A 23,291-nucleotide genomic window follows, 5' to 3' on the forward strand; every position below is an offset into this window, starting at 1 on the left:
AGGCAGCTATACTACCATATTCTACATTAATATTTCCAAGATAGTTCTACCATAACACTATCGTTACTGCACTTGAATCTATATGAAATCTGTCAGAGACAAGCAAACAATAATAATAAGTGGTGAAAACACAAATTACAGTCTTTTCACTACAGTATGTAGACAAACACAGCTCTATCATAAACACATTATGTAAGTATGTGCAAATACATGTAATACTATTGAATTTTCATCAACACTTTATGGACATAATCATATATACTGTACAGACACAGATATGTCATAATACAAATCAAAATTTTTATAATACACATCATAATAAACACCTATTTTTACATAATATACAGCACGTCATAATACCAAACTCCATAATAAACAGGTCATACACTTAAACTGAAATAATAGGCTTATACCTTGTAGTCCACCCCAGAGTATATCTTAGATCATGTTCTTTACATTTGATAAGTAAAATATAATAGCATTTGTCATGACCATATGTCATTATAAATACAAAAGTGAAGAAGACATTACACTATCCTATTCTTCAGAAATGTGCCTGTGTCATTTTATCTAATTTGGTTTACAATGAAACGGCCAATTAAAAATAACTGCATTACTTTGTTAATAAAGCAGAAGACTGACTCGAGGGAACATTTCATTGGCAGTTAATTATGCAGTCTGGTATTCTCAGATGTTCTGAGCAAATGTACAGTGAGACTATAAAGCTGTTATTGTGCTCTGGTTCCATTTCATATTTGCATAACAGAAAGAGCACCATGTGTTTCGTCGCTGCCGCCACATGCAAAGGCTGAGCTTGTTTAGAAAAACGCTGGCGTTATTTGTGTTTGTAGAGATGCATTATCAGTAAGTCATACCTTGTTGGATTCAGATCCTGTGACATAAGGTAATCCCTAATGTTTGATTTTCCAAACACGAGTATAATCATATATTTATGTTGTTGATGCTCTGTAATATAGTAGTACACATACACAATACACTGAAGAATTAATATCCACTATGCATAAGAGCTACATATAATGTTTGATATATAAATAAATGTGTATGACTAAAAATATACATACAAGTTACGGTTCATCTAAATCTAAATTTCTTCAGTCTATGGGCTGAACGGCATCCTTCAGTGCTTTTACCAATCTTCATTGAGTTGTGCTGTGAATCTCTCCGTTTTCGTGTCTTTCTGAGGTAAATGATGCTTGAACAGCAGGGAGATCGCTCACTGTTAACCATATGGTTTCGTGCAAAAGGTCACCAGTGTTTTCTGAGGGTTAATACCAAACACCCAAACAGGCAAGAGGAACCCATGCATATTAATGACAGTCTATATTCCCTTGTGCAAAAAAGAACAGGTAGATGGCAAAATTGTTTTGTTTTTTTAAAGACAACAGCAAGTTCCCTACAGGCAATTAATGGTTGAGCACTTTCATCATAGTCTATTCTGACTACTAGACTAATATGATGAAATTTTAAAAAATCATCTCATCAGAAAAAGTCATACTATTTGCTGAAACTAACAGCAATAATGGGAATGGATTTTTGCGGTCTTTTAGTCAGTTATCAACAAGACAACTATCACGTGACGATGAACTGAACTCATAAAGTTTAAATATATAAACTTCACAAAGGGTTCCATTAATAAGTGATTTTTCTCTAGGTATGATGTTTTCACTTTCCTTTGTCGACATTTCTCTTTACATTGACAGTGAGCGGGATCAGGCCCCCCTCAGCAATAATGCGAAATGTTGGCTTTTAACAACCACTTTAAAGCATATGGACGCTCAAGGCCATTCCAACATTGTGTAAAAGCCTAAAGGGAGTGCAGTTTCCCCACAACTGCAGTCCGCACCAAAACAACTATCACTTTATGTGAGAATTAGCAAATAGTTATCATTTCTGTGACATAAAAAGGCTCATGCCAACATGCACTGAAATAATAAAATATTGAAAGGTCTATGAAACATAAATGTGAAATCTTGCTACATCTGTCTCTTGCTAATTGAGTTGCTACCAAGAATGTTAGTACTCTGGAGAATAATTTGTCAGTGCAAAACATCGAATGGACCAATTTATTGTTTGCTGCAGGCTGTAGAGTTCCAACAGTCTTTGATCAACCTTTTTAGGTCAGTATCTCTCGAAATACAGAGAGGAGAATTACATAGCAGAGAAAATATTTCATCTTTTTAAAAGACAAGGAAAAGTATTTTTGTAGTTACACTGTTTGGCTGTAATGGTGAATACATTCTTTAGAGGGTTTGAAGCCAGAGTAGGAAAACAGCAGCTTTTTGTTCATGATATTTATTGTTTTGTGTGGATGGTAACTTAAACATTTATCATAAAAAAGTGACAGAAAAAGTAATTATAAGTTTTGCTTTTTCTCATCACTCACTGGATGTAAGATGCATGCACTGACAGTTACCAGTAGGCTTTGACACATTTAATTAAAAGGATGCTTCAAAGAGTTTTCTGTCGGCTGAGGGGTTGATCAATCTTTGATTCTGGAAGATTCTTGGCATTTTGACAATGGGTGTACTAAAGGTTGTTTGATAGCTCAGTCAAGTGTCAAAATTGTATTTTGCCTAAATATATGATAGCTCTTTACTGAGTTAGTGGTGTAGGGTGGTGGTCTTTAAGATGAGTGTCCTTAGTGAACCTGATTCCATGGTAAAATCACTGTTATTGTATCAATAGTGCTGTACCTTGATGTATACGATACTGTAAACATCAAATGTGGACTGTGTGAACTCAACTAGGCAGCATTTAATTACTTAGTATTAACAGTAACAATAAAAAATGACCCAGATTTGACTATTACCACGACTGACTCTCAACTTCCTCCAAATAACATAACCTCGCCTAACAATACTACAGATAAATGTATTCAGTATTTATGCTGTAGAATATCTTCAGTTTTAATAGGATGAGACAATAAATGTTGTGCTTATCATAACATATCTTCCAGATTTTTGTTTTTATTTCACTGTTATTGTCAACCTCTCTTCTTTGGACAGCGATGAGGAAAAGTTCAAGCAGACCATCATTTCTACTGTGACATAAATATATTTGAAACTCCAGTATGTAATTTCACATGTTGGTGCCCCTACAAGTAAAACAGAGGCAACTGCCTTAATACTGAGGTTTGTAAGAAGTCACATAATCATATCCTGCTTTTGTTGTCTGATGATCTACAAGTACAGAGTAGATTCTTAAAGCTAATTTATCTTATCACGGACAGTATCGGACTGCTGTAAACTGCACACTTCTTCAAACTTACATATCTAATTCTTTGTGGCCTGGTTGGGACAAAAAAAAAAAAGAAACTCTCCATCTTCCAGCTTATTGTGGATGATCTGAAACTCAATAAAAAGGCTTGTTTATTTGTCTTATTTGTCACTGACCACCCGGGAACCTGAGCTGTTTCTCCCTAACAACCTTTGCCCCTGATGTGTACAAAAACTATGTTTACTATTTGTAAAGACTCAGCTTTAGCACCAGGCACCCTGGGCCTGGTTGCTATAGAAACAGACAACAAATCCTATAGTGACTTTTTAAAGCCATTTTTCCTGTTAAGCCACATTGTAACATTGTGCAGTAACAGGTGACAGCTGGATAAATCAAACAATGTTGGAGTTCCTGACATAGCTCTATTGCAAATAATAACATGGTGTGTGTGTTTTTTTAAAAAAAGATATACCATGTTAGAGTCATAATGCAACATATTGTTTTGTAATAACTTAAGAGTACAGCTGGCCTTTTTCTCGTTAAACAAATTTAGTAACAAAAATGGCAAAGAGTCTATGGTTATCACTACTGTATCCCATTCATTATACTTATGAATGGTCCCTTGGTCACATGGCTGGAAACTGCAATTATGCTGGCAGTAAAAGGAAAAATTGACTAGAATATTTAAAAATGCTGAATTGCTTTAATTAATTTCAAAATAGTAGACTTAGCTGTAGTGGAGGCCTATCCTCCTGTGTCCCTTCAGAAATGCTGTCTCAACACCAGGCCATCCTTTTGCTGGTCTGTGCCCACATTAATCAACAAGGTAGCTTTATCTGATTTGCATATTTTCTGCTAGTATTCAAAATCATATTTAGAGTTACAGTTCAAATATAATAGAGATGCAAGCCTCTTGGTACAAATCAACTTCATATGTCAACCATTATAAAAAGAAAAACCCAATCACAAAGCAAATATCTGCTTAGTATTTTGTTTGTAACACACAAGCATACCTCTATCAAAAAACGTATTGGTTAAGAACAGACACAATAAACAAAAACATGTTTGCTTGGAATATATCCACACTCAATAATAGTGAGGTCATATAATTTATTTCTACTCAAAACATCTCCACAAGGCCCTCAAGATAAGACATCAGGTTGTACAGCGCTCTACATCATTAGCTCACACATGTACAGCGTCTCAGAGGACCTTTAATTTGAGTAGGAAAAGTCTGTTCCTCCGCTATGAGGTTAAAGAGTGGGTGACAAGTGAAGAAAATCACAGCGGAATGCATTAATTAGAAAGACCTAAAAGCATATTTATCAAAGGCTAAGCCATATGGGAATTATCTTAGAAAGGATCTAACAAAGACAGGACAGGTTAATAGAATAAAAGGCCTTGAATAGAATGTGTGCTTATACATAAAATATCAACCTGATCTCACATGTAAACGAATCATTAGGATGTAACAATTAAATGTTATGGCAAGTAGCAGATCCTTAACAATTCAAATGACCTTCATGTGGTCTGACAGTGACAATTGGCTTCTTATGTTCACTCTGATTAAAATGTCAAAGCCTCTGACTTAATTCATCTCGGCATTTGAAAGATTACACATGAAAAGGACCAATATTTGCTCAGAATAAAAAAAGACTGATTGCGTGAAGCTGAATATGTTGATATCAAAAAAATATATATCTCATGAACTCCCAACAGCACACTGGTCTGCAGAGGAAATAAACAGCCCAGTGATCCCGAGTGAATCATCTAAATGGTGTCAATCACAAGTGAATATGGAGGGCTGCCGTCCCAGCTAGAGATGACTGATGGCCCTTCAGTGGCGATTGAGACAGACGGAGACGATTGAGAGAGCTTATCTTTATGGTGGAGCCATGGAATTGTTAACAGGATGTGATGGCCTGCGTCCGCCGAGTTGAACTGGGAAATAAAGCTGTTGGGCTCGGGCTACCTTGCCATCATTCACAGAGGTAATGATCTCTGTCTGGCTCAGAGGTAAGTAATAGTCTGCCCATGGGTTAGTAAGGGCATGACACAGCGCCGCTGACAAAGTTGAACTTAGACAGATGAACGCAGGTCAGTACTCTGCTATATTTTTAATACATTTAATAGGCAATTTAATAAAGATTAGAATATATTGTCAAACCTAAGGTTCGTGAAGTTTAAGAGATTAGAAGCCTGTGATTTCTAGCCATGGAAGTTTTTAGATTTTTTTTCTTATGATCCAGGAAATAATGTAGAGCAGTGCAGAGAAAGATGACCACAAAAATAAAATACATCTCTTTAAAAAGGTTCCACGTGTCATTACACCATGGTGAGCATTGTGTCCATGATGACTGCATATTGTAAATGATGGTGGAGATTCTTGTTGAGATCAAAATGGAGGCGAGAGTATGTTGAGAGGAAGCAGTCAAAGATCTAACTCAATTATCTTTAGCAGGATAATTAATCAATTCAGTATGCATATCCAAGTCTCAGAGGCGTCTTTGAGATAATTGTTCTCATTGACTTGAATAATTATTTGTTTGCTGATTTAATTATTTTCGCATTTGGAAAACAAATGAACTGTGCTGGTACATACTAGAGACTTATTTTTTCTTTTGGTGTTGGGAGGTGAAAATGTACAAAACTGTACTGCAGAGTATCTGACTGAAACACTGATGTTATGAGAAACACTAATGCAGAATGTCTCTGGAGAAATTAACTGCAACCATATTCAGAATTTATGTCATAATGTGGGTTTTTTTTCCAGGACCCTAACCTCAACTTGAAGAAGGTCAATAAAACATGAATTGTTTCTGCCTCGTGGCATCAATACAAACTACACTGAATCAAAGGCTAATATTTCTCAGCTATGAGGTCAGCCCTGGGTTACAGACACAATGTCCTCATATGATAACTGGCATGTTGAAAACAATTGTCAGAGTCTTCAGTTCACACTATTACGAGTATGAATGAGACCTTATGGCTACTGCAGCAAATAGCACAAATTATGAGGGTCACTTTAATGGCACTCACTACTATTTATCGTGCCATTTTAAATGTTTTGCTCATTTGTTTCCATTAAATATTTCATCTTCCGTTAAATATTCATTTAACTTCCTCTTTAAATTTTTTACCAGTCTCTTTGCAGTTGCTATCTTTTTGCCTCCCTTTTAGGCTTTGCAATCATAAATAATTATTCATCTACACCCAGAAAGAGATTGCATTAAACATGCACATGAATCCTTTTTGTCTTTTCTCATTAGTGATATACTTCGAGTAGCCTAAATACTTCCCGCTACCCCACTTATGGAAATTGGTTGGAGAACCGTCCTAATGATTCTGCTTCACAAATAGGTTACAGCTTCCATCTCTGCTCCGTTCATCCCTCCTTTCATCATGAAAGGAGAGGTCTGCTACAGCATCTACGTTGAGTCTGGAGTTCTTGTATTACTTTTAAAAGGAGGAATCAGATACAGCCTGCATCAGACAATGCTACTTTAGCTTTTATTGTTTAAACCAACTGCTAGGCTACAGTGGAAGTGTATTAACAACAATAGCTGTTCGCTGACACTTAACTGTGTATTGAGGAGAGATGTGTACTGTAATGAACAATGCAACACAAACATTACAATATTGCTCTTTCAGTCAGGCTACTTTGCACTGGCTCTTTCTGGCTTTACAATATTTCATTCTGGTAGGATTTTTTGATATTTATTTATTTTCATTTGTCATATGTAGCATTTTCATATACAATTTCAGGAATAAAAAAAATAAATAAAATAAAACAAAGTCAGGATAAACACAAACTATAAATTATATAAAAATCAGGATAAACACAAACTAAAAATTATATAAGAAATCATGATAAATCTAAATTGATTTTCTGTTAAATTTGTGGGTACAAATGTGAAATAAATTTACTATAAATATTTATGATGAATCCTTTTCTATCTGCGTTATATGTGTTGATGCTATAGCCTGGCTCAATAGATTTATCTTGACTAAACAGGCAACATTTGTCTTAATTTGTTAGATAATTGCAACATGACTCATTAACAAACAGCACCATGGTGAAAGGTGGAAGGGAAACATAAACTCTTAATTTGACTGGATTATCCTTTTGTGATGAGGCCTAATGATCCAACAGAGTAAATAGCAACGTGTTAATTAGAAATTACACTGAATGATCCGCTGCACACAGAGGAGGTATTAACCAGTCAGCATCATTATGTTAGATCTATAGCTGCCTTTTTTTTCCTTTTTAAGAAAAACAATGAGGTCTGATAGTAAAATGCCCATTATAACTACCCCCAAAAGAGAAATTATAGTTGCAGTTGACACTCTTCAGTTTAGAAGTAAGTGTTGCTGAAAGCTCATAAAACCAAATAGACTGGAGACTATACTCTCCAGAAATATTTATTGATAAGGCCTCACCTGAGGGGTGACTACACCAATATTAATTTGAAAAATATACTATTTATAAAGACATGTAATTTAACTCAATTGCAATACAAAATGTAATTGCTAAATTCAGATAAATAGAGAACCTTCTGTAAATGTAAGTTAAAAACAGGCTATTATAATTACAACTTGTGATTTCTCCTCATTACAAACCCGAGACTCTGCTCCAGTTTGCTTTTCACAAGGGTTTGAGTTATGGCGGATTTGTATCAATAAAGGCATCCCCCAGACTGCAGTGTTTAAGTGAGCATCTGCCTCCACCTAGTGGCAAAGATTGGTTACTGAGGGTGAAGCTAAAACGTATTGAAGTTTGGTTAAAATGCTATTGGTAGTAGTATAATTAACTACCCTTTTTTTTTTATCTTATATGTTTTGATTCTATATTATAATGTGGTCTTAAATACTATCAACATACCTGTGCATGTTCATCTGTGCAACCATCTAAAAAGGAAAACAATTATTTAGACACATTTATGAAACAGTTAACTACAGATGTATTACTCCAACCTGTGTATACTGCAACAATACAGCGAGGGTCTGACATTTCTTCTGGCCCCAGTCTCACACTATGTATCAAAGATACTCCCCTGAAGTTAGAATTTACACATTTGTGGTTTTTTTATACACTGCAATGTAATGTAGTATGCAATTTAAGTCCTGTATCTAAACCTACTTCAGCAACTAAAAAAGTAGACTACTTGTTATGCAGAATGAAGCCTTTCTGAGTGTAATATCATTATATATTTATATCATTGGATTATGATTACTGATTTATTAAATCTAAGCAGCATGTTAATACTTGGAGCTAAGGTGGAGTTAATTTCCACTACTTTATGTACTCCTACTGTTGGGTTGTTTAATCAGTGACAATGCATCATACTTTATAAACTGATATGTGGGATCAAAATGTTGCAAACTTTTTTTTTACAGATTGAAGATGGAAATAGAATTTCTATCTAATGAAAAGCACTGCTGTCCTAAAAGAAGTTTAAAAACTGTATATGTTTTGAATACAGAGCGGATCAACTCTTTTAAAACGTTGTTATTCAGCAGAGGGCAGTGAAACCTTGCTGAGGCAGTGACACCTCAACAGTTCACGGAGGGCAGGGGTGCCAGGTTTGCTGATTTTCCATAGAGAAAGTCAGGACGATTTGACTCATGTTATCCATTAACTTATCTCTCTGTCTCTAACTCTAGTTAAGTGACATGTTTTACATACAGTTTTACTACAGTTGGAGGGCAATTCACGTTATCAAGTTTATTTTGATCGTTTAAACGATGAAAAGAAGAAGATATTTTTAGAATATAACTAACTTAAATTAGAACATTTTGCATCGCAAGATTAAACAATGAAAACTAATCATCACTAACTATCGTTCAGATGGTGAAACCAAAATAATACTTAAAAAGTAGTGTAATTTGGTGTGCTTTATGCTCGAGAGATGAAGATATAAAGTTTAGATACAAACCTGCAGGAAACACAACTGGCAACTTCATAGAGCCCTCGCTCCTGCCTCTAACTGAAGAAGTAACGTTAACAACAAACGCTCCAGTCAGTTAACGTTAGCTAACTTGCAAACAACCGTTACACCACCGAGACTGACACCCGGCTAGTTAAACCAGCGGATTCTGACTTTATACATTACACGGATCCATGGAACAGTTATCCCAAGGTTGTCTCGTAGTTGGCGTGTTTTTTGTGGATTAAGGCCGACCGGGAAGGGGACGACATTAGCTCGCCGTTTGCTGGTTGCTAAGCTAGCTAACTGTAGCCTCATAGACGCTAGCGTGACTAACGGCTGTTACGTTCGCAGGAGAGCGTTCTGACTCGGAGGAAGGAAGGAAGGGAGGAAACTGATAAGTAACGTTAGGACCACTGCGCACCGCTGCTTATGCAAAGCCACCGTACTTTCTTTTTTTTTTTTTTGGACTGCTGAGTTGTCACACCGTGACGCATTTAGAAAAGGTGACTATCTGTGCACCTTGTGTGATATTTAACACCATTTGGTTAATGAGATGTGCTGTTAGTTAGTTAGCTGTCAACAACAACAGTCCTCTTGGCTCGCTGTATAGCGGACGAGAGCTAGGACGCTAGCCACAAACTTCCAAAGAAGTTGTGTTAAGTCAGATTCAGCTGTCTGGCTGATATATGTTAACCAGCGAACCGGTGTTTTAAACGTTTCGTTAACTCTGGTCGAGCACCAGGGCGACAGGAGAAACTAATGGCAACGGATGTGATCGAGGGCGAAGCGGTGCTTAAGGGTGTATGTGATATGAGTTTGAACAATAGCAGCCCAGATTTTGTCACACCCAGGAGGACTCATGAGGAGCCGGGAAACAGACAGACTTCTAGTCCCTCGTCTTCTGGGGTGTCGGGAGAAGGCGACGAGGAGGAATTGGACGAATTACAAAATAGCACAGCTTCTGCTGTTGAAAATGGCGAAGAGGCACTTCAAGAGAGTCTAACCAAAACAAGAGGTACGCCACAGGAAAGGAGAACTCCAGACAATGAGCAGAAACAGCCGGGAGCAAGGAGCTCTACCCCGGTGAGCCTCCCCCAGCCACGCTCACCCCCTGGACCCATTGGAAGGTATGTATGCCTACCTTTTTCACGGTCTACATGTTGGCAACCTAAAAATATTATCTGGTTTCATGTTTCCATGCAAGAATGCTGTTCTCCCAGAATCCAGCACGAGATGTTCAAGTGTCTGGTGAAAGTTTTCCAGTGTACTGGATTTGATGTTGACTTGTGCTGGATCAGTGCGAACTAGCTGCTGGGTTCAGCAACTCAAATGAAAACATAGTTTGTAACAAATTTACAGACGGGTTTCTAAATCAGTGCTTGGCCTTTCAACAGACATTAGTACCTAAAGAGGAGGACACATCCTTTGCTAACCTTTTGGGCATTCCCCTATTTGCAGCCTGGCCAGAAAAGCAGGTAAAGTAGAGGGCCTAGAGGCTAGACTGAAGCTGCTATGAAATGTATTTCCTGAACATTACAGAGAGGATTGTCACAATAACAGAAATATCTGTACAATCTCATGTCTTTTTGCCCAGCCGCAGCCAAAAGTGTAAGGTCATATCACAGTAATGCAGTACAACAGCACCAGAGACTAGGGTGTGAAAATGTGTTAAATCAACACTTCTTTTGCACAATCTAAAGAAAAACTTCAAACTTTGGAAATGTACTATACTGCACGTTTTTTTTTTTTTTTTTTTGGGCTGCACAAGTGTAAGTGCAATTGCCATCAATTGTCTCAAGCCTCTGTAGGTTATAGTCAGCAACATCTTTGGACAGCTGAGCAACGTCACATGCGCAGAGCATCCTTTGGCTGACTCATGACAAACTTATTAAGAAGATGACAGATCTTTCTCTCTGGTCCTTGGAAAACAAGGGTGGATTGTTCGTTATAAATATGTGCACATCATTGTAGGTGCAAGGTTGTGGGTAAAGGGTAACTGCTGGACAGCAACACTAGTGGACACATTGTATTTAACCACAATGAGATTATATTTCAGGATGTTATCAGCCTTTTTAATATTATAAATTCGCATAGAATAACAAGCAGTTTTATTGATAGAGGAATTTCACTTAACTGAAGCCAAAACGGGCCACTCTTTACTGTATTGCTAAAAGGGAATTCAATTTAAAAATGTAGCACGGTATATAGTAATAGTTTCCCACCCTTTTCATCATAAAGATATGATGGAGTGAATCATATTGTAGTATTCCTGTCAAGATTGATAAAATCATGCCCATAAAAAATAACTTCTCATTAAACATTTTAGCCAATTCCTTTGATCACATTCAATGTATTTAAGTATATTTTCCTTTGTCAAGATAGCATAAACTATGTGTGACATGTATTCATGTGCACTTGTCTTGAAAGAAGAAAAACCTCTTAAAACATCCACCATTGATCTGCAGCCTAATTCACCTCACCACACACTGCATTATTATTATAGTCTTTAAATGGTCATTCATCTTTTCTAATTGACTCCCTAATGTGGCTGATTCCACTTACATACAGGTTGGCTTTCAGTGCACTTTGTTTGCAAGGGTTCCTTTTCAGGAAACCACATTCCTGTCTCCAACTCTTAGCTGGGTCTCAAATGTAATGTGAGGATTAGCGCTATACATAAGCAAACAGCTAAACTGATACGTTACGAAATGTTGAGTACCAAATGCCCAGAATGTTTTTGTGTCTGGGAGCACAAATACAGTCATGTATGTGATTAATGCATCAAAGGGAGCTCTGTACATTCAGAGATACAGATACCATGATCAGCATTAGTAAGTAGCCTTATGGTTTATAGGCTAAACTAAGCCCTCGACACAAGCTTGTAAGCTTTTCAAGAAGCCAGTGATCTGATTATGTGGTCAGTTGCAAGCTGAAAGTCTTGAGATCCTCGATCAACATGCAGGACTGTGAATTGCGATAATAATAATAATAACAATAATAATGAACTTTATTTATATAGGACCTTCAGAACCGGATTTACAAAGTGCTTTACAGGGAGAAAACAACAGGACTCATGGACGTGTTAATCATAAAAACACTGAGAACCATAGCACCATCAGTGTACAATATACATATATAGCATAAGGAATAATCACCACAACAGTAAAACATAGCAATAAATACAAATGAGAGATGAAACAATAAAACCATGGTAAATAAAAGGTAAGATAAAAGAAAAGCAAGACTAAAAAAGAGCAATTTAAGAAGAGACTTAATTAAAGTGATAGATTTAGCCATCCTGAATTCCTCTGGAAGGTTGTGCCACAGCTGGCACATGATGGAAAATGCTCACCTTATGTTTTTAATTTGGAAACTGTAATGTGGAATTATATATTGATTACCAATGTACCACAACGCATCTGTCCAGTAGCTGGTTGAACAAAGGTTATTTTCTTCTCATATCAAAGTCATATCATGTCCCCCTTTAAGGACTGTTGTGATAATACATAAGCACATACTGCCTGGCATATAAACATAAACAGTGGTTTCCCTGACTTGATATAATGCTAGGTGGTAAGTAAGGCGAGGTTGACCACAGCACTTGAAAAGCTGTTATTAACCTTTTATTATACATTAAATATAGGACGTTTAAGGTCCATCCTAAAAGCCATTTTTAATTTCATTTTACTTATTCATATTGAATTACTGAATCTGTTTACATTAATGGACTCGTAGATGGATCTTTTTTCAGTATTGTGTAGACCCCCGCTCTTGTTAGCAAAGTGTATAAATATGAGCTTTTGTGTAGCTTTAGTCAAATGTATCTGTTGTCATCCACTAAAATCATAAAGGTTTTAGTTGCTGACGTATTAACCCACCAACAAAAATTGCCTTTGGCTCTTGGTCTGCGTTTCCCCCATAATCCTTTGAGGATTGTACAAGTCACAAGCCACTGTTGACAGATAACCATTTATGTGTTTGGATGTTTTAATTTATTTATTTTTCCATGGATAATCTCTGTTGGCCCTGCTCTTGAACTTTAATACATTTGAAGTACAAGAGGGCCTTTTAGCAATTAGAGATCATTAAACATAAAAGATGGCATAACCTTTTTGGGTTTTCATTCCCAGCCTGGAGCGCCAAGAGTCAGTCGCCACAACAGAAGCCCGCCTAAGAATGGAAGGAGTTGAACTTAAAGAAGAGTGGCAGGATGAGGACTTTCCACGGTATTGTCAATCATCTCAAAATGTTGTTAAATTATGTATGGGCAATGGTTCACAGCCTTTTATCACATGTTTGTGTTTTGAAAGTCACATGAACAACGCTGAATTCATTACCACCTCCTGTTTGATTATCAGGCCCCTACCGGAGGAAGAGGAGCTTGAAGATGAGCTTTTTGCAGGAACCTCTGAAGAGGGAGACCCTGGTAATGAAAACAGAATAGTATACAGTGCATTGCTCCAGTGACTCAGGAGGACATGTTCCCCTTTTTTTCACCTCTTTCTTAAAAGTCACACATTGAGGGAGTTATGGGTTGCTGAAATCATTCGTGTTCATTCTTGTTCGTGCAAAAATGCATTCTAAAGTTCAGCTGAAACTAATATGAGTTCTCAGCAGTCTGAGTAAGCCAGGGCAAAAGGGTATCTTCCAACGTAGTCTTTTTAGTACAAAATCCTTTCAGACAACGTTTTCTTTGCTGAGCTGCAGTGGAGAGGCAGTAACAAAGAGGGAATTCTGTTCTAAAAGACTGTTAGAAGATGCCACTTGATTTGTTTAACTTACACTAATGAAGTCTCATATTCAGAAAGCATTCTTGCGCAAACAAGCACTCTGGATGTTCAAGGAAAAGATCTCTTCCCGACTTCTGAGCCCTGTATTACAACAGATTAGAAAGAGTCTGAACCTATCCTTAAATGGCTCTTACAAACTAACCACTGATGATTTGGCATCTACCCTAGGCTATGCAATGAACCACGGCAAGAAGGCAAAGAAGAAGCTTGCCGCTCCAGACATCAGTCTCACACTCGACCGCAGTGAAGGTTCTCTTCTTTCTGACGAGCTGGATGAAAGCACAGAGCTGGACCTCGATGACATAGATACACCTTCAGACAACAGCAATGAGTTTGAATGGGAAGGTAAGAACTTGATATGACGCGATGAAAGTGATTAGAGTTTTAATACTTACAGTCATATCATATAACCCTGTTTGTTGTGTTATTACTGAAATTTCAAATAGTAAAGTTTAGATTGACTTGATGAGATGGAGGGGGTGCAAATATATTTTCGAACTGAACTCAGATAGTGTGTGTAATTTATTTCTGAAAAGATTTACTCTTCTTGGTTGAAGCAAGTTATCAGACCAGCCTTTAATTTCCTGGTTTTTGGATCCATCTGCGTTTTCCTTCCTTGCTTTTACAGGTTTGGGAAGGCAGCTGACTGCCTTAACTGTAGTTAAAATGTGCTTTGTTGTTTTTGTGTTTCCACACTGCTGCCTTCCTCTTTTTCACTTGGAAGAATTGTTTCCATTCTCTGCCTGGAAACAGGCTGCAGGCCAGCAACAGGTTTCTCTCTTCCTTGTGGTAAGGTCTCTTGGACAGACCCTGTTTTTTTTTTCTGCCAACCATGAGTCAATCAACCCCTATTGTCCAGATTGTGTTCTGTCTTCAGTTGTTCAAACAAATCATGAGGAGGTTCCGTGTTTCATAACCTTCATTTTCAGTTAATGTTTTTTTGCATGTCATTTTTCCTTTTCATGTCAGATATATCTCTGTGTTTGAGGAAACAATCAGTAGAAACTTGTCGGTTAAGAAGCAGTCTCATGTGCACCATAGTGCTGCAGTTATCACATATTAGCCATTTTAACATTTGCTAACGTTCTGTTTGGTTATTAGTCATTCAGTGTGTCACACACATCACAATAAATAACACAAGAAATTAATATATTATAGCATCTTTTAATTAGAGAGGCATTTTACCGCTTGAAACTTACATCGTAAGATAAGATAAGGCTATATTGATCTCCACATGGGGAAATTCATTTTGTTGTAGCAGCTCAGATAAACAGAAAAGGTAAAAATATGAACAGAAAAATTAAAATAGAAATTATACAAGAGAAATTAAGAGTAAGTGACAGCAGTGTGACTGGTAGTTATGTTAAGGCCAAATCTATATATGTGTATCATACATCAGTGTTTGGTTCGGTATATTTAAGAAATAGGCCACATGCAGATAGATCCTTTTATAAATGTGTGTTGCTGTGATTTGGTTGCACTCTTCCCTTATTTTCGATTCTGCTTGCTGCATGCTTGATATACATAATCATTGTAACACTTTGCTTGATGTCGCATACACCCTACAAAAGATGCACAGTCCTCAGGGATTACAGCAATGGTGTGTTGCTGTGGGAGTGGGTGTTGGAAACATGTATTTCCATTTGTTATACCGTTTCATGCAGAGTACAAAAGCAGGAAATTGTAGATTTTCCCCCTGGAAAATGCTGACCTCAAGTGAAAGGGAGACATGAAAGTTGAGATGTGATTGTTGGTGTTGATTCGGAGAGAAAGCATGCCATCCGGATACAAAATATAAAAACAACAAATTAAATGCAATGCTAATGTCCATTGATTAAAAATGCATGTGATTCAAACGTTCAATTATGAATTATTGAGTGATCTAAACATTTAATAAATGATTTGACTATATATAATTATATAAAATAAATAAACAGAATATATATAATTTGATCACATCAGACAGCCCTCACACCCATTGGGGGGGTGTAGTATCCAAGCTGTGGGTTTAAAATGCCTCTTCTCTTTTAGACGATCTCCCCAAGCCGAAAACTACAGAACTGCTACAGAAGGGTGTGGAGTCGGTCCAGGAGTACTCGGCCTCGGAGGAGAGGGAGGAGGGTCGACGCTGGAGGGTGTTTCGCATTGGAGACCAGGAGCACAGAGTAGACATGAAGGCCATTGAACCTTACAAGAGGGTTATCAGCCATGGAGGTCAGTGGCATTACATTGGGAAATTGGCACATGCACATAAATATTCATTATAAGTATGCCAGTGTCCTTTTAATTTACAAGATGAATTGTTGCTCTATTAGGTTCGTGTTTGACATGAGTTTATTCAAAATATGAAGTAAAATATGTTACATACTGAAAAGTCTATTTTCTGTTTGATTTTTCTCTGCAGGTTACTATGGAGATGGTTTGAATGCCATAATTGTGTTTGCTGTGTGCTTTATGCCTGAGAGCAATCAACCAAATTACAGATACATCATGGACAATTTATTCAAGTGAGTGTTTATTTGAATTCCTCCGGCCTTTATGAGTAGCCAAACATTTTATAACCAGCGCTAATGAAGTCTTCCTGTTGCAGGTATGTCATTGGCACACTGGAGCTTTTGGTTGCTGAGAACTATATGATTGTGTATTTGAATGGGGCGACCTCTCGGAAAAAGATGCCAACTGTCGGCTGGCTCAGAAAGTGTTATCAGCAGATTGATAGGAGGTGAGTCTGAGTGATAGATTTTACAGCAGATGCAGAGGCATCAGCCCAGTCCCGGCAACAGCATCGACATATACAATATCTGATGAAGTTGTTAATGGCTTCTCTCACTCTTTCTGCAGGTTAAGGAAGAACTTGAAGTCTTTGATAATTGTCCATCCCTCTTGGTTTATTCGCACCCTGCTGGCACTCACAAAACCTTTCATAAGGTAACAGTAAATAACAAATAATGAAATGAAGGTCATCTTGGGTAACTTTTAGATTATGACATTTCCTGCTCTTTTTCCACAGCTCTAAATTCAGTCAGAAAATCAAGTATGTGTACAGCTTGACAGACCTTGCAGAGCTGGTTCCAATGGAATATGTGTCCATACCAGATTGTATCAAACAGTAAGTATACTCCACTCAAACACATCAGCACTTCTTCATTTTTACATTTTACAGCTAGAAAACGCAGTTCATTTGAGCAATTTACGTGATTACTGACTGGAATTAGTACAAAACCATTACCACATCAGTGTAGGTCACCTTCTATTTCTTCCCTTTTATAAATTTCATCAAATCCTCACGAAACCTGGTACAAAACATCTTTGATATATCTTCCTGTTTTGTTTTTGTTTTTTTTACTTTTATGGGTTCCCAAAATCTAGTAATGTTTTGTGCTTCTACAGTATCAGCTCTGACCAATCCTGCAGGGTTTGGTTGCATTTCATCTGTAGGTGGTGCTATAGCAGCATTCTGCTTTTGCTGTGTGGCCAGTGTAGTAAAGATGCCAGTAGGTATGAGTCTGACCTGCTTGGCATTTTGTTGTAGTTGATCAAAGCCCTTAAATTCCCAGGCAGGATTTAGGCATTTTCCAAAATCATAGAGACTGTCTGCTCATAAGGACAATTACGTACTTAGTCTATATGTATCACGATGGAGACGAGAGCCAAGCGCAAACTAGAAACATATTTTCTTTTGTAAAATATACATTTAGAGCAGTTAAGCACATGTATGTTTTAAGGTATTTCAAGTGGCAACATTACAGAAAAGAATTGCATCTGGATAATTTTGTGATATAAACTGCTATTAAAGAATACATTCTTCTTTTTGTGTTTACCTTTGCTGATATGCATAATTGTTGAGCTCATGCTGAGAAATTGCTCATACTGTATTTTTCCTTGATGTGGCTTAACCTGAGGCGGATCTTGTGTCCTTGTGACATTTGAAAAGACTTCAGCACAAATACTCATCTTATCAAATGTGTTTTGCTCTTTTGGATGTTTGGTTGCTGTTGGCTGTGTATTTCTCCTTTCCTTAACTCCATTTCCCTGCCCCCTCTTAAGGTTTGACGACGAAAAAAATAAGAAAAGCCGTAAAAGGTATATGCACTTTCACCCAGGATCAGTCTCAGCATTTTTTGCATTTCACAAAACTAACAACGAAACAATCCGTTGGCTTTCAGAAATGCACCAATACACCTCATTATGTCACGCGTTTTTGTAGTTGGATGATTTGCTGTTACCTTCTAGCCAAATTTTCTTACTTTCCTCCCCCGTGTCCCACTTTTTCCTCTCAGTAGATTTTAGCAAGTTCCTGAAAAGCAGGCTGAGAAGCTGTTTGATTGGTTTCCAAAAATAGGTGGCTTGGTGATTGTTTAACCAACTAAATCCCATTTTTGACCCAATTCTGTTCTCAAAGCCAATTCTTGTTAAATGTTCTTCGTTTATTTATTCACGGCCCAATCATTTAGCTATCTGTGTGTGGTTTAAAACATACATAAAGTACCTTTTGTATATACATTTTTACAAAAAAAAAAAGTTGGAATAGTTTTGCTGTAGATGGTTGCATTGCTGCTTTCTGATATTAAAGTTGGGACATCAAGTAGGACTTACTTGCATGTGTCTTTTAAAAAAACAGGTTTAGAATGTGATGCGGTTTATGTTGGGTAAGTTTGTTCGTGTTTGTACTACTGAACATTTTGGAACTGCAGGGAAGTAGCTCGTCTTAGTCACTGTGGTGTGCGGTTTCACTGTAACCATGTTCCTTACATGGTTCCTCTCTGTAACTTGCCCTCACCAAACACTCGGCTTGTCCACTCTCACAGCTCTTTGCATGACTCACTGCATACCCACTCCCTGCTGATGTTTAGTAATCACAACAAACCCGGTCAGCCTTGCTCATGCACACAGATACTGCTCATTGCTGATGAGTAGCGAGTGTTCAGTTGCTGAGGTGATTCATTTGCAGATATGTCGTGAGATGTTAGAACATTAGAAAAGTAATAAGTGTGGTATTTGTAGAAGAGACTCGGAGGCCACATTTAGTTATGCTTCTGTTATTATATGCATGAAGTGTCTAAGTTGATAGACAAACTTGCAAGACAAATGCACTAAAACCTCACACGGTCCTGTGGATTTAAAGCAAAGGCTTTCTGGCTGTTTCAACAAAAATAGCACATTTTAAGCCCAAAGGTTGCACATGTCACATGACTTTGGATTGTAAATATATTGTTCACAGGTTTGCAAAGTACACATTAGTGCATTTGTCTTACAAGGTTTCAAAGGATGTAAGAACCTAATAATAATAATACAGCTGATATTAAGGGTTTGTACTGCCCAGATATGTTCAGGGCTAAAGGGAGCATGGATTATATTTTTATTAAAATTAAGTGCATTCATTTGTATGGTGGAAATAGGTCTGGTAAGTCAAGAAAAATAATTATTCTGTCACACAAAGAATCCTCTTTGTAATAGTGTAAAAGTAATGATCACATTTCAGAATGTGATTATATGAGAAGTGTGTTTATGGGCAGTGTAATATCCTGTTATGACTTTAATTATCAGTTATCCTTGCTCTTGTCAGACAGATGTCTTATGACTGTTGAATTTGTCTGCAGAATCGATCAGGACATGCACGGCAAAGTGGAGATCGCCGCTGCTGCCGTTCCAGAGTAACCCTGCTCGCACTGAAAGATGTGGAGGAGGAGAACGATGAAGAATGTTTAGAACCGCTGCCACTCCTACGTTTATATTCTGGGCAACGTGACTGGAGACTCCGCTCTTTGCATAAAGAAAGTGCCTTTTGAAACTATGCTGCCTGTTACATCATGGACGTTTTTACAGCTTGGTCCTCTGCGTTTTTTTCCCCCACATGCTGTCTGAAATATTTTTAATCTTTTTTATCTACTGCTGGTATATTGTGTCAAATTTAGCTTATTGTGTTCCAATAGTTACTGTTGTATCTACACGTTATTTAAGGCACTCTGTTACAAATGGTTGATGCATGTTCTGCTTTATTACATTTAAATATATATTTATATTCAAAAGGTGACAATGGGGAGAAATTAATATATTTTTATGGATGCTCTGATTTTAAACTGCATTTTAGGTCTCTGACCCATTGAGTGGCATTTCATGGAAGTTTTGACGGCACCTTTTTCACTGTTCACTGCTGACATTCTCTGTTAAAATCCTGCCTGGGGGAAAATAAAGTTTTATTTTTTGCCCCTCACTTGAATGTGCCCTCTGACTTATGGAGGGAGAACATTTGAGAGAGCAGCAATCTGAAGCAAAGATGTAGGTCTTAATGTAACATTTCCTCCAAGTAAAATCATGGATCCACATCCTTGTTTTGTATTGTTTTATTCCATTTAGTGCCCAATTTGCAGTGGTAACAAGATAAGAGATAATTATTTGGCACCACAAAGTATATAGCAACCAAACGGAGCATGTTTGACAATATTCAAATAAGCATCACATTAATGGGTAAGTGGGACAGTGTAATATGTTAACATGGGTGTGGAAATAAAAAATGTTCTGCCACGCACAGGCGCCGCAGGTCCATATGAACAGCTTGACAATCTTAAAATACAGAGATGATGAGAAGCTGAATAATAATTTAACAAAACTGACAATAACCAGCCAGAGTATTTAATTCCATCACAAGATGGATTATATCTTAGTAAATAACAGAACATTACAAAGGTAATAACTACAGTGTTGAAGAAGACACAATATAACAGTAACAGTATATATAAATATATATATATATATACTATTATAAATATTATATATTGGGTGCATGAGTGTCTAAGTTGCTGGACAAATTTACAAGACAAATGCACTAACACAGTCCCATGGATTTAAAGCAATGTCTTTCTGAGGGTGTCAACAAACATAGCAAATTTTAAGCCCAAATGTTGCACTTGTCACATGACTAGATTGTAATATGTTGGTCAGAGGATTGCAAAAATGGCAAAGCATTGGGTGCCCAGTTAGCTCACTTGGTAGAGCTGGCAACCATGGACCGAGTCCTGCAGCAGCCTGGGGTTCAAATCTGACCTGTGGTGTCTTGCTGCGTGTCATCCCCTCTCTCTACCCCACTTTCCTGTCTATCTACAGCTGTCACTGTCAATAAAAGGCCAAACTTGGCAAAGAGTTTGAAACATCACAACAGACATGTACAGTAAGTAAGTTCACATTATTGCATTTGTCTTACAGGGTTTCAAGGTAAGTAAGAACCAAATAATAATATAGCTGATATTCATGGTTTGTACTACCCAGATATGTTAAGTGCTTTCAGTAATAATAATAATAATAAGATTCACAGATGATGAGGAATTGAATAACAGTATTGACAATAACACTAACACAGTACACAATATGTTCAATTACAAGATGGATTGTATTTTAGTAAATAACTTAAAAGGAGCAGAATATTTCAAGTTGAAGACCCTAAGCAGTACTTAGGTAAATTAATATTTTTTCCATCATGTTTACCTGTTGCCTTATACGTTACATATAATGTCAGATTAATGCAAGCTTCACAGAACGATGGAATATGGATCTAATAACAGTGGATCTTGGCCTAAAGCTTTGAAACGCAGAACTGACTCCATACATCTAATAGCAATATCATCAATCTCAGGATCAAACTTATTTGCAAAGACATGTTTTTGTCTCAGGAGCCAACTGAGGTCACCGGCTCCGTACACACAAACTGCTCTTCTGTAAGAACCAGTGCAAGGATAGTACGGGGCCCCGTGTCTCATATCTCCTGCTTCGTAGCTCCACTTCACCACACGAGCGAAGGCCTGCATGTCTGACGTATCGTACTTGATGTTAGCAGGCAGTGATCCGGGAACGGAGGGCATCCTCATTAGCGTGGCCCACAAGTGCTCATCAGGGCTGTATGTGTCCTTCTCCCACTCCAAAAGTTTCTGAACCTCTCTGTTCTCCATCACATGTTTCACAAAAGCTCTGGTGACCACAAAGTAAGCATTTCCTGAAAACATGGGGCTGTTAATGGGCGGGGGACTTTTCCTCACATTCGTCCTGATGACGCTGTCAGTGACATTGTAATGATACTGCCAACGGGCCTTTTTGTAGTCATTGGTGGTCTCAGACTCCATGCTATTCCTCCCATTGAGGGCCTTCAGTACCTTAATTATCTCACCATTGGTTTTGATGGGGAAGTCCGTCCCGCAGGTGTTAAGCATGTATCTCCACTTGACATGTGAGCTCAGCAGATCTCTCATGCAGTTCAAATCTGCCTGCACCCGGGACCATGAGGCATATATCACTCTTTCTAATCTAGTGGCTACAAACACGTTAGGCAAGCAGGAAACCATTGCCTCCACAGCCATCTTAAATTCTTGTGAGGATTTCTTGTCCACATGCACACAGTAGATGTTCTGAGGAGTGTAAATAGCTCGCAGAAGTCGCTCAAACATCTCAATCTTCTCATGGATCACCATGGAGTAGGCAATGGGAAAATCCTTCTCTTCTTTACTGAGAGGCATCGTAATGAAACCTCTCTTTTCAATGTAAGTCGGACAGTCTTTTGTCTGATTGAGGTAATAGTCCTCAGATAAACTATCCTTTCTTTTCCTGGAGGCCAGGAGCACTTCTAATTCGCTTTGCCTGCCCCCTGTGTCTCCGTTGATGATAGCCGAGCAGCCTGGCAGGTCAATAGAGAACTGCTGTGGTATTCTGAGATCAGACACTGACTGCCGGTCAGAGTCATTTTCCCAAAAGAAAAAAGAAACAAACATACCCACGAGGATGAGAGAGAGGGTCTTCAACAACTTCTTGCCATTCAACATTGCAGCAACCATTTCCTTGCTTGATCGGACTTCAACGGAGGTTGGTTAACAGAAGTGACCTTGGCTGGTCTTCAGTGCAGGTTACAGTTTTACTAAATAGGGAGAGGCTGCAGTGTCTCATTTATTAAGAAACACCACCTGAACCAACCCCTTAAGTAGGAGTGTCAAACTAAGGTGTGGAAATTATCTGAGAATACCTTACCACACTTCCAAAGTAGGATCCAACCAGCCGTATGTCCTGGTGGAAACTGTTGATGTATTTACTAAAGGAGACTAAAGCTTTAAGTGACGACAAAGGATTTGTTTGAAGAATATTACTGTATAGAACAATACATGCAACATTTCCATAACCGCCTTCTGTAGCTTACACTGACACTAACATCTCATTTAGTTAATTCTTGATTGAAAATTAGACTGGCACAGTGAAGTCATTCCAGTGTGCGGTGGTTCATTTTGATGTTTTATCACTTGGTCCTGTGACTAGTACCTGACTGTTGTTGGCAGTGCATGGGGAGTTTTGTTTTGTT

At 37.8% G+C, this 23,291-nt stretch overlaps 2 protein-coding genes and 1 long non-coding RNA gene across 6 annotated transcripts; 1 reads left to right on the forward strand and 2 right to left on the reverse strand.

Moving 5' to 3' along the window:
• Positions 1-216: 216 nt before the first annotated feature.
• Positions 217-9,308, reverse strand: LOC127352895 (uncharacterized). The gene is made up of 2 exons (XR_007881204.1): positions 9,174-9,308; positions 217-8,145 (listed from the first exon to the last, which is right to left on the reverse strand). It is a non-coding gene; the product is annotated as an uncharacterized LOC127352895 (long non-coding RNA).
• bnip2 (BCL2 interacting protein 2) lies at positions 9,254-20,283 on the forward strand. 4 transcript variants are annotated; one of them, XM_051381705.1, is made up of 11 exons: positions 9,255-10,294; positions 13,298-13,393; positions 13,526-13,593; positions 14,126-14,302; positions 15,989-16,171; positions 16,362-16,464; positions 16,548-16,679; positions 16,799-16,885; positions 16,968-17,066; positions 18,005-18,040; positions 19,558-20,283. In XM_051381705.1, exons 1-11 carry the CDS (start codon positions 9,927-9,929, stop codon positions 19,613-19,615), a joined length of 1,407 nt encoding a protein of 468 aa, XP_051237665.1. In that variant the 5' UTR covers positions 9,255-9,926; the 3' UTR covers positions 19,616-20,283. The 4 variants fall into 4 exon arrangements, with proteins under 4 accessions (XP_051237664.1, XP_051237665.1, XP_051237667.1 ...); XM_051381707.1 differs by having other exon boundaries at positions 9,257-10,294; positions 18,579-20,283; XM_051381704.1 differs by having other exon boundaries at positions 9,254-10,294; positions 18,005-20,283.
• Positions 20,284-20,285: 2 nt separating this feature from the next.
• On the reverse strand, positions 20,286-22,854 carry gcnt3 (glucosaminyl (N-acetyl) transferase 3, mucin type). Its single transcript, XM_051381709.1, has one exon. It carries the CDS (start codon positions 22,774-22,776, stop codon positions 21,484-21,486), a length of 1,293 nt encoding a protein of 430 aa, XP_051237669.1. The 5' UTR covers positions 22,777-22,854; the 3' UTR covers positions 20,286-21,483.
• Positions 22,855-23,291: the final 437 nt, after the last annotated feature.

The sequence above is a fragment of the Dicentrarchus labrax genome, unplaced genomic scaffold (assembly GCF_905237075.1).
Source record: "Dicentrarchus labrax unplaced genomic scaffold, dlabrax2021, whole genome shotgun sequence".
Taxonomy (NCBI): domain Eukaryota; kingdom Metazoa; phylum Chordata; class Actinopteri; family Moronidae; genus Dicentrarchus; species Dicentrarchus labrax.

What these genes read in the sequence shown, in the direction of transcription:
- bnip2 (XM_051381704.1), top strand. Translation starts at nt 9,927, where the DNA reads ATGGCAACGGATGTGATCGAGGGCGAAGCGGTGCTTAAGGGTGTATGT. An exon ending in TATCAGCAGATTGATAGGAG is followed by an intron (nt 16,680 to 16,798) that starts GTGAGTCTGAGT and finishes CTCTTTCTGCAG; the next exon opens with GTTAAGGAAGAACTTGAAGT. An exon ending in CTCACAAAACCTTTCATAAG is followed by an intron (nt 16,886 to 16,967) that starts GTAACAGTAAAT and finishes CTTTTTCCACAG; the next exon opens with CTCTAAATTCAGTCAGAAAA.
- gcnt3 (XM_051381709.1), bottom strand. Translation starts at nt 22,776, where the DNA reads ATGGTTGCTGCAATGTTGAATGGCAAGAAGTTGTTGAAGACCCTCTCT.